The sequence below is a fragment of the Talpa occidentalis genome, unplaced genomic scaffold (assembly GCF_014898055.3).
Source record: "Talpa occidentalis isolate TD23 unplaced genomic scaffold, MPIMG_talOcc4v2.1 talOcc4.10, whole genome shotgun sequence".
Taxonomy (NCBI): domain Eukaryota; kingdom Metazoa; phylum Chordata; class Mammalia; order Eulipotyphla; family Talpidae; genus Talpa; species Talpa occidentalis.
The window spans coordinates 87,697,599-87,708,051 of NW_023600993.1; the positions used below are offsets into that span (position 1 = coordinate 87,697,599).

At 48.2% G+C, this 10,453-nt stretch overlaps 1 protein-coding gene across 1 annotated transcript; it reads left to right on the plus strand.

Annotated features, from left to right (window-relative positions):
* The first annotated feature begins 155 nt into the window (after positions 1-155).
* Positions 156-10,097, plus strand: PLAGL2 (PLAG1 like zinc finger 2). Its single transcript, XM_037497134.1, has 3 exons — positions 156-244; positions 5,563-5,936; positions 8,759-10,097. Exons 2-3 carry the CDS (start codon positions 5,677-5,679, stop codon positions 9,987-9,989), a joined length of 1,491 nt encoding a protein of 496 aa, XP_037353031.1. The 5' UTR covers positions 156-244; positions 5,563-5,676; the 3' UTR covers positions 9,990-10,097.
* Positions 10,098-10,453: the final 356 nt, after the last annotated feature.

Here is a 10,453-nt window from a genome sequence, read left to right on the forward strand (position 1 = left end):
CGAGAGTCCGCCCCGCTCCCAGCGGCCTCCGCGCGCCGCCCGCGCACTGCCCTGGTCGCTCTAGCCAGCGGGCGGGCGGGACCATAGAGAGCCCGCGGCACCGCCCCCTCCACGGCCCGAGCGCCCGCTCGCGCGGCTCCCACAATGCACCGCACAATGGCCCGACCGCCGCCACTACCGGGGCCTGAGCGGGCCTGGCGGAGCCCGAGCGCGGCCCGGCCCGCAGCGCGGGGCCCCGAGCGCGGTGAGTGCCGGCGAGGGCCCCGGGGGACGGCGGGGAGCGGGGCGGGAGGCCGTCTCGCTGTGCCCGCGCGCCCAGCACCCGGAGCGGCGGCGCCCCACAACTCCGGCCCCTCATCGCGGTCGCCCACACCCCCGACCGGGGGCCCCCTCTGCGCCAGCCCGGCCCGTATAGGCCCCAGGGTGACAAAAGCTCTTTTCCGACTCGATACTTGAGTCCTAGGGACTCGGAGGAACCCCGCTAGACCCCTCCCTTCCGAAACCTGGAGCCTCGGCCTTGAAGGTCCCCTCTCCCGACCCCCCCAAGCTCCCTGGAGACCCAGATAACGCGTTGCTGACCGTGCCACGGACCCGGGTCTGGGGGACGCAGATAAGCTGCACCTGCTACCCCCCCCCCGTAGACACGCCTACCCCGACCCACCTAACCCCCTTTCCTGCTCCAAATAGTCCACTCTTTACCCTGTTTCATTTTCCAGAACCACATAACCCCTTTTGAGGCTTCTTTCAACTAGTCGGTTCTGTAGAATCCCTGTAAACCCTGCCTGTAGTTCCCTCCCCAGTGACCATAATCCCAAGCCTTAATCATCTATCTTCTATCCACGTATCCATTTGGAGGGAGACTTTTGAAAGTCAGGGAATTAACTGATGACAATCTTCAACCCCTGGAATCCTCCAGCCCTTTTAATCCCCCCACCCCTTTTCTTTTGGGAGGGAGAGCCTCAGAAACTCAGATAACTTGCTCATGATTTCTTACTAAATTTGTGCATCCTTCCGTCCCTCAGTCTTTCTCCAGACTTGCCCCTGAACTTTTGTCTTTTCTCCCCCAACTGTCCACTCCATCTCTCAGTCCCTGAATTTAACCATTCTCACCACACAGTGGTTCATCTGGAAGCTGCTAGAGGAGTCAGGCTATTTCTTGCAAGTTCGGTCCCAAGCTTGGTGGGGGAAAGGGACCTGAAATGTGGACTATAAGGGGACAACTGGTGTGGGGGAGTTGTTGGTACTTTCACCTGTAAGTGTGGCCTGTCTCCTGGATTGTGTGTTTTTCCACCTGTCAGCTTGGACTGATAGAGTCTGGCCTTGGGTTTCTCACCCTCCCCCACTAGGTGAGGCCACCAGATTGGGGCAGGGATGGAAGGGGGTCAGGTCTAATCAGGTTTCCTCTTCTTGAAAACTGGGCTGTAGTGAGATGCAGCCATTTGCTCAAGGCCTTCTCAGGAGTGGGAGGCAGAGGAAATACTGAATCAAAGGGACTCCAAAGAGGGCCCATCTACACTAACAGAAGAACTAGCAGCCTGAGAGTAAATCCAACCCCTGTTAATCCTGTTTGATGTCTCCTGGAATGATGCAAGTCATTGAGACTCTCCAGCCTCCCTGTAATTTAATTCTCCCACCACTGAGGAGTGTGTGAGGGAGTGAGTGGGGTGGGGGTAGCTATTCCCATTTCCCTCTTGTCACAGTTTTCCAGCCAGTGTGTCTTTTGGATTTGTTTCTGGAGCCCAGGTCAGGCCTAAGTCTATTTATAATTTCCCAGTTGCTATTTTGGATTCCGCTTAAGGGAAGATTCTGTCCATCCCATGGAACTTTCCTGGGTGTGTTTCCTCCTCCTCGGCAGGTGTTGAATTGAGTTCTTCAGATCCCCAAGTAGCTCTTGGGCAGGAGGGATAAAAGCTATTTTAGGGTAGTCACTGAAGTGGAGCTGTTAATCCTCTGTGGGTCTCTCTAGTTAAGAACACTCAGAGATTAACCCTTTCCTTGCTGCAGGGGGGCGATTTCTCAACAGGTTTTTAGGAGGGTTGGGAGAATTCAAGTGTGGCAGCAGAAGGTGGGAATGTGCAACTCAATACAAAGCAAAGATAATAGCTGCCTTTTGTTAGGTACTTACAGCAAGCCAAGCCCTATATTGAGCCCTTTGCAAACCTGACTAAAATAATCCTTACAACAAGCCTGTGAGGTAAGTATTTTTAGCTTTACAGATTAGGAAACAGACTAATAATGGAGAAAGAACGAAGTTTCTATAGAGATGATGTAACACCATAAAAACTATAGTTTCGTCAGAAGGCAACAGACATCATGGCATACAACAAAGGACAAACAGTTGAGGAAGCAGTTTGTCTCCATTTCAGTTTCCAAAATGGACCATAGAGTTTTTAGCGAGCATTTGTATTGAGGTATGGAGCCTTAATAGAAGCGGTTCCTCAAGAGAACTCTGCCCCAGGAGATAGTGCTGGGGGAAGAGAAAGAAAGAGGGACCTGGTTAGAGGGGAGATGTGAGGGTTAATTGTGAGGAAAAGGGGAAGGATTCTGGCGAGATGTTGGGAAGGGAAGGAAACTCACTCTGAGTTCTGAGAGCTAACATTAAAGGAGGTTGGGGGGCAAAGCCTGAAGGCCCTGGAGCTGGGGGCAGGGGGAGAAGGCAGATACAGTTTAGAACGAAAGACAGCATTGCATGTATTCAGCATAAGTTTTATGTCAGGAGTATTTCACTTAATCCTCCATGAGAACCTTGTAGGTTAGGGAGAATAAGACTGTTTTAGAAATTGAAGAAACTGAGGTTCAGAGAAACAAAGTAACCTGCCCATGGTTTCACAGCCACTAAGTGGCAGCTCTTGTGATAGCAAGTCCAAGGTTCTTTCTCTGCTACCTCCCTCTGCAGATCAGGCCCTAGAAGGCATCTTAGAATGAAAATGTACTGAGTTATACCAGTAACTGGGAGGGATTGATTGTGTTTGCTTTATGGGAACAGGTTCTGTCAGCTTCTCTATAGTCGTTAAGGTTAGAGTGTGAGACCAGAAGAGCAGCTTTGAAAGAGAAGCAAAATTCTTTCATAGTTTCACCAAGGAAGAAGTATGAAGGAATTGGCCTTCCGATTATGCGAGACAAGCCCAGGAATCCTGCTGGATCAGAGGAGTTTGCAGACAAAGGACAGAGAGAGAGAGAGAGACTAGATTCCCAAAAGGATTCCTAAGTAACAGATTTGGTTTTCCAGCAGCCTGTCGGTGACTGATGACTGTAGGTAAGGACTTCTGCTGTGCCTTTTTAAAAGTGTAGGGGGAAAGGATCAGGGTGTTGGCTGTTTTCTTTTTAAAGCCGTAACCCCATTAAATGCAGAACAAGGCAAGCACATGGTTGCTGCCTTCCTCTTGTTCTAGCAGGACAGCCTCTGGGAGCTGCACCTTCAGTCTCTTTCCTAGAAGCCCATTACTCACTGTTTCAGTGGCAGCACACTAGCTGCTGGGTCGTGTTTGTGCTTGTTCAGGAGAATAGATGAGGTGGACGTGTGGGAGGTAGGGGACGTAATGTTCTCTTTCTGAGTTTATGCGGAATTTCCAGGGCTAGACTCCCCTTTCACATCAGCCAGACTGATGCAACTTGCTTACCTCTGACTGCCATTCCCAGTTTACCAGAAGCTGAGGCAGATGATTGTAGATACCAGAGGGAACAGGTTTTGACTTTGACGGTAGGGGTAATTCCCTCCAAACGAGACATTCACACTTGTAGCTGGCTCTCTACCCAGTTCCAAGGTACAGTGTAATCGCTGGTATTATAAACAGGTAATTCCACCCTTGCAAGGAAGGAGGGGACTTAAACAATGAAAGCCAACCGGCAGAGGCTTTGAGGTTTATAGTGAAACAGGCAAATATGCTATGAGGACTCGAAGGCTCTAGTGAGACTATAGTTTTTATGCTACCTTCCCCTCCCCAGCATGTGACTCATGCAAAGTATAGCCACCTTTGTACAGATCTTTCTAGGCAAATCTCCACTCGTGATGGGGAAATGTTTATCATATTACATTGCACTGTTTCTTCAACAAGAGGAATGGTTCCTGAACAGGATGTAGCACATGTTAATGATGCGCAAAGCTCTTTGGGGCATGAACCTGCTGATCCCATCGTCTGGTTCAGGACCATTCTGTTGGATGAATACACTGTAAGCAGCAGGTGCTAATGAGCTGAGCAAGCATTCTGTAGCCTACAGCTAATGTGTGTGGTTGGAGCCCTCCCAGGTTCTCATGGGCAGTCAGACACCACCTTGTACTCTCTTCAGATGGAAAAGCCTCATGACCGAATTTTGGCATGACCTCTTCAAAGGGAATCCCCTTGCTATAGCAAGTTATGCTGTGGTTGGTAATGTATGATGAGCTTGTGAGTTTGAATGTGGAGCTCTGTCTTCCGTTTGACAGTTAGTACAGTACCTAAGTCCCATCTTTTCTAGCTCTGAGTTGATGTCAGGAAAGTTGTGCCATCTTTGTTCCAGTGCATCCCCCTTCAGCCCCATAAAAGAGAATTCCAGACATCAAGATTTTAGGCTCTCCCGCCCCCCACCTACTTTAGAAGCGCTATAAACCCAGTTTAAACCAGAATGTCCTGAACATTAGTTAGCCTGTGAGACTCATTTTGCATTCAGTGATTAAATTACCTTATCCAAAAGAAAGTTGAGATTCCTTTTCTAGATGGTAGGTGTGGAGATAAAAGAGATGATTTGAGCCCTCAAAGAATCGGAGTCTGGCGGAGGAGACTAAGTTCTAATGCAAGTATGTTATTAATCATAATGGAGAAATGCGCATGTACTGTATTTCTGTGCTGTATATGTAGAAATAAAGGTCTAGGAGGAAACACTCAGCACCTTGGAATATTGAGCAGATTTTGCTAAAGAGGCACTGTCTGGACTTCAATACCCAGAGTCTCAGAGAGGCTGTGGTCAGGACAGGACTGTTTTAGGGGCAATATTGAGTCCACTACTGCCTCCTCAGACAGAACTTCTTGATGTTGATACACTGCTAAGAAACACATCTGGCACTCTTTCCAGGGTGTAAATTTCCTGAATAAAGCTTCTCTTTCCTCCTCCTGTTGCCTTTTGGGCACTTTATTGTCCTTAGCACCTCTATGAGGAGAATTGTGAAAAGTAGTGGGTGAGGGGAAGATAGGATAAAGAGGAAGAGGAGGAGGAGCTTTCTGTAGGTTTAGTGGGGAGGACATAAATGTGAAATCAGAAGAGAACTGTTTGGAGTGGAGGGCTTTTACTTCCTCAGATTATCTTGTTTCTTATTAGTCTAGGTGGCCCTAGTAATAGTTACCATTAAGCATTTACTAGGTATCCAGCCTTTTGCTGAATGAATGTTTTATATTATTTAATAAAATGAGCCTTGTGATTTAGGAGCTTATTACATCCCTTTATAAATAAGGGAATATCTTAGTAATTGGCTGAAAGTAAATAGCTTCTAAGTGGAAGGACTGGGGATAGAATGGGGATCTGTGTGCCTCCTGAGCCCATGTTTTTGTGGTATTAGGCTCCCTAACACCACGTGTTCTGATGTTTCAGGTGAAGAGATTGTTTTCTGAAGGCTGCGTTGGAGGCTGTGACAGAACAAAGAGCCTGTTTGGAACTGATGGGGAGGCTTTCTGAATAACATGGCCCTTCGCCATTAGCCTTGCCATGACCACATTTTTCACCAGCGTCCCCCCTTGGATTCAAGATGCAAAGCAGGAGGAGGAAGTGGGCTGGAAACTAGTTCCCAGGCCTCGGGGCCGGGAGGCAGAGAGTCAAGTGAAGTGCCAATGTGAAATCTCGGGGACACCCTTCTCAAATGGGGAGAAGCTGAGACCTCACAGCCTTCCCCATCCAGAGCAGAGGCCGTATAGCTGCCCTCAGCTGCACTGTGGCAAGGCTTTTGCCTCCAAGTACAAGCTGTATAGGTAGGTAAAACTCCCGAACCTCTCCTTGCCTCAAGCTTCCCTGAGGACAAAACCACTGAGTGTGAGGCTTTATCCGTGACAGAAAAGTAGAGATTAATTTGTTGTACAAGTATACCTTCAACACAAACCATATGAGGTTACTCATTAAGAAATAATGGTTATTTTTTATCCAGATATTAGAATCTGATGGGTGCAATATCAGTTAGCCATGAACAAACTTAAGATTGTATTAGTCTACTTCAGTACTACTTTCTCTTAGTTCAAAATTAGCAGTCTTAGAACTTTAGAAGGAAAAGGGATGTTTGACCCAATCTGTAAATTTTAAAGTGAAGGCTCAGAGTGGAAAAGTAACTTACCCAAGGTCACATAGGTGCTCAGGTCTTGCAGTGCCTCTTCTACTGAACCAGCCTATCACTCAGGTGATTATGTTGGTCTCTGTAGAGGCCCTGGTACTCTCTCCGTCAGCGGCTTCCCTGAAATTGAAAGCCAGGGGCCTCAACTTTAAGTGAAATAGAATGTGAAAACCTCCTCCGTATAGAGCAGACATGGAGGAGCAGCTTTGAAAGGCAAGGGACCTGGTTGGAAGTGACTTTGCTCTCGTCTGTGCCTTTCCATCAGAGGTACCGTGAACATGTTCTTTGCAAATGAGACAGGCTGCTGATGCAGTCATTCATCTATCCATCTGTCCAACTGCAATTTATTGAGCTCCTGCTGCCTACCAGGCACATATACCCATGCAAGGGACAGAGTAGAGTACCAGACAGATGGGGGTGGTGGCCTTCCTTGAGTTTATTCACTTAATGGTGGCAAACAAGAGTAGAGTAGTGGCAAACAAGTAAATACAGTAGTGTCCCCTTGTCCATGTTTTCGAGTTCCACATTTTCAGCTGCAGTTAACTGAGGACCAAAAATATACATATGATAAGACATTTTGAGAGACCACATTCACATAAGTTTTGTTTTAGTATGTCATTAATTCTGTTTTATTGTTAATTTTTTATTCTGCCTAATTTATAAATACTTCATCATAGGTATGGGGGGGAAAAGTGTATGTTGGGTTTGGTACTGTCTGTGGTTTTAGGCAACCCCTGGGGGTCTTGGAATGTACCTCCTAAGCTTGAAGGGGAGGGAGAGACACTGTTTATTATATGTGAACAAGGTGACCACAGGAAGCTTCAGTTCCTTATCTGAAAAACAGTTGATGGGAAAGGGAATAAAGCAGCTAACAGGGTAGTCTGGCCAGGACTGCGCTCATGACAGTTCTGTGGTCCTCAGAATGCTTTGTCAGTGTGCTCCTGTGACACAGGTGGACTCCAACAGGCTGTCCTCTAAGACTTCCTTAGTGACAGACTGGGTGTCAGTGGAAAGCTGCAGGAAACGTCCTGGTCCAGGAGACAGGAGCCCTGCTTCACCCTCAGGTCACTGTGTGATCTTAGGCACATTACCAAATCACTTTGGGCCTCATTTTCCTCACCTGCAAAATGAGGGAACTGGTGGATCACCCAACATCTCCTCTCATACGTTATCGTGTCAGTCCTGGGAGGTTGATAGTAACCTTCACAAGCATGAACACTCTTGAACACACACATGTAGCCTGAGAATAATGGGAGTGCTTGAAGTTATCCAGGTAGGAAGCATCACTGTAGAGGAGCTAGTTGTGGCATACGTAAGCAAATCCAGGTCTTAAGAAATCTGTATCGAAATCCAACCTCTGCTACTACTGATTGGTGAGTGGGACTACCCTGTGCTTCAGCCTCTTGTGGAGGACTCTACTAATGGCACAGCTCACACAAGGCCTGGCAAACAGGTCTTTCTGTAGTCTCTCTGAATTCATTCTGGATATACTGTAGAGCCTGCATTGCATTTTCTGGACTCTGAGCTGCTTTCCAATCAAATGGGAGCAGGTAGACCAAGGGGGCACTGAGGTGCCACACCACAAAAACATTGTTAAAAAGTTTACATGGCAAATAATTATAAACAGTACAAATGACGTTCAGTAAAAAATGAATTGTTCTCACACTTGAAGCCATCATTTTTGTCCCCAAAGGTAACTGGTGGGTCAGTTTCTTACGTATCCTTGCTGAGACAGTCAAAACATGTATTCCCCACACCTTTTTATTTTCAAAAGGGATTGTATTACACACATTGTGCTGAACTTCTTTTTTTTACTTTACCCCTATATCTTGGGAGATTGTTCCAGGTCAAGAAGTTTAGGTGTATTTTCCTTTCTCTTTAATGTACCATTAATTTTTTTTAACTACAATTTTTTGGAATGGAAATACATTCACACAGATAGCAATTCTAAAGATGCCAGAATGTATACAAAGAAAATTTTTTATCACACCCATCCATAAGCTGCCCATTTCTTCTCCCCATAGGCAGTGAGTATTTAATTTCTTGTCTATCCTTCTATAAATGTTTTAGGCATGCAAGCAAATATACATGTTTTTCCTTTTTTCATATGCATATTACTGTCCTATCTCATTGCTTTTTCACCCACTTACAAATCCTAGGAGTGTGTCCCTGTGGGTACATGTAAAGCAGCCTTAATTTTTTAAAAATTGAATCATCTATGTACTTAGGATATTTAGAGTGTTCCCAGTTTTTTACTACTACAAACAGTGCTAGAAAGAATAGCATTGCGTACATGGTTTCGCAGGAGGGCGAGGATATCTATAAAGTATAGTCAGCATGGTAGCCCTTAACATTGCATTGCATGACTCAGCCTTAATTTTTGCATCTATTCCCTATTAGTGGACACTTCAGTTGCTGACCATCCCTTGTGATCTCCCTTCTTTCCTCTGTCTTCCTTCTCTACCCCAGGCACATGGCCACCCACTCAGCCCAGAAACCCCACCAGTGCATGTACTGTGATAAGATGTTTCACCGCAAGGATCACCTGCGGAACCACCTGCAGACCCATGACCCAAACAAAGAGGCCCTCCACTGTTCTGAGTGCGGTAAGAATTACAATACGAAGCTGGGCTACCGGCGTCACCTGGCCATGCATGCTGCCAGCAGCGGTGACCTCAGCTGCAAGGTGTGCCTGCAGACATTTGAGAATACCCAGGTTCTGCTAGAGCACCTGAAGGCCCACTCACGCCGCGTAGCAGGTGGTGTCAAGGAGAAGAAGCACCCCTGTGACCACTGTGACCGCCGGTTCTATACTCGAAAGGATGTGCGGCGGCACCTGGTGGTACACACAGGTCGGAAGGACTTTTTGTGCCAGTACTGTGCCCAGCGGTTTGGCCGCAAGGACCACCTGACCCGTCATGTAAAGAAGAGCCACTCACAGGAACTGCTCAAGATCAAGACAGAGCCAGTGGACATGTTAGGCCTACTCAGCTGCAGCTCCACAGTCAGTGTGAAGGAAGAGTTGAGCCCTGTGCTGTGTATGGCCTCTCGGGACATGATGGGGGCCAAGGCCTTCCCTGGCATGTTGCCCATGGGCATGTATGGTGCCCACATCCCTACCATGCCCAGTGCGGGCGTGCCACACTCCCTGGTGCATAACACGCTGCCCATGGGTATGAGCTACCCTCTGGAATCCTCACCTATCTCTTCCCCAGCTCAGCTTCCTCCAAAATACCAGCTTGGATCTACCTCATACTTGCCTGACAAATTGCCCAAAGTGGAGGTGGATAGTTTTCTGGCGGAGCTTCCTGGAAGCTTGTCTCTCTCATCCGCTGAACCTCAGCCCGCCTCACCTCAGCCGGCGGCAGCTGCAGCCCTTCTTGATGAAGCACTGCTCACCAAGAGCCCCGCCAACCTCTCTGAGGCCCTCTGCGCTGCTAATGTGGACTTCTCCCACTTACTGGGCTTTCTTCCACTCAACCTGCCCCCGTGTAACCCACCTGGGACCACAGGTGGTCTGGTCATGGGCTACTCTCAGGCTGAGGCACAGCCCCTGCTCACCACTTTGCAAGCTCAGCCTCAAGATTCCCCAGGAACTGGGGGACCGCTGAACTTTGGGCCTCTGCACTCCTTGCCTCCTGTCTTCACCTCTGGCCTGAGTACCACCACCCTGCCTCGTTTCCACCAGGCATTCCAGTAGCCCCTAAGGAGGCCCTCCACTCAGTCTTGGCTCTGTCGAGGAGCCTCAGTACCCACCCCATCCACATCCCCCATGAAGGCAGCTGAGCTTTCAGAGCTGGGTTCAAAAGAATAATTCCAGTATCTGTATGGAGCACTTGGTTTGGGGGCTCAGGCTCTAGGATCATTTCCAAAAGGCTCCTTGAGCCCCGACCCCACAAAAAGATCTCATACCGTAGGACTTCAGGTATTTTTACTTTCATTGTTTTGATCTGAATCAGGAGCCACGCTTGGCCTTGTCCCTCTCCAAAGCATCAGAGCCCCTTCTCTGTGGAGAAGGAGAGGCCTCTTGGAGACATAGAGGGATTCACTTCGGATAACCTCAAGAGAAACAGCCCAAGAAGCCCGCCTTCTGGTCCCAACCTGCAGACCCCAGTCAGTTGGTCAGGCCCTGCTGCAGAGGGTCGCTTGGCTCATCACCTGCTT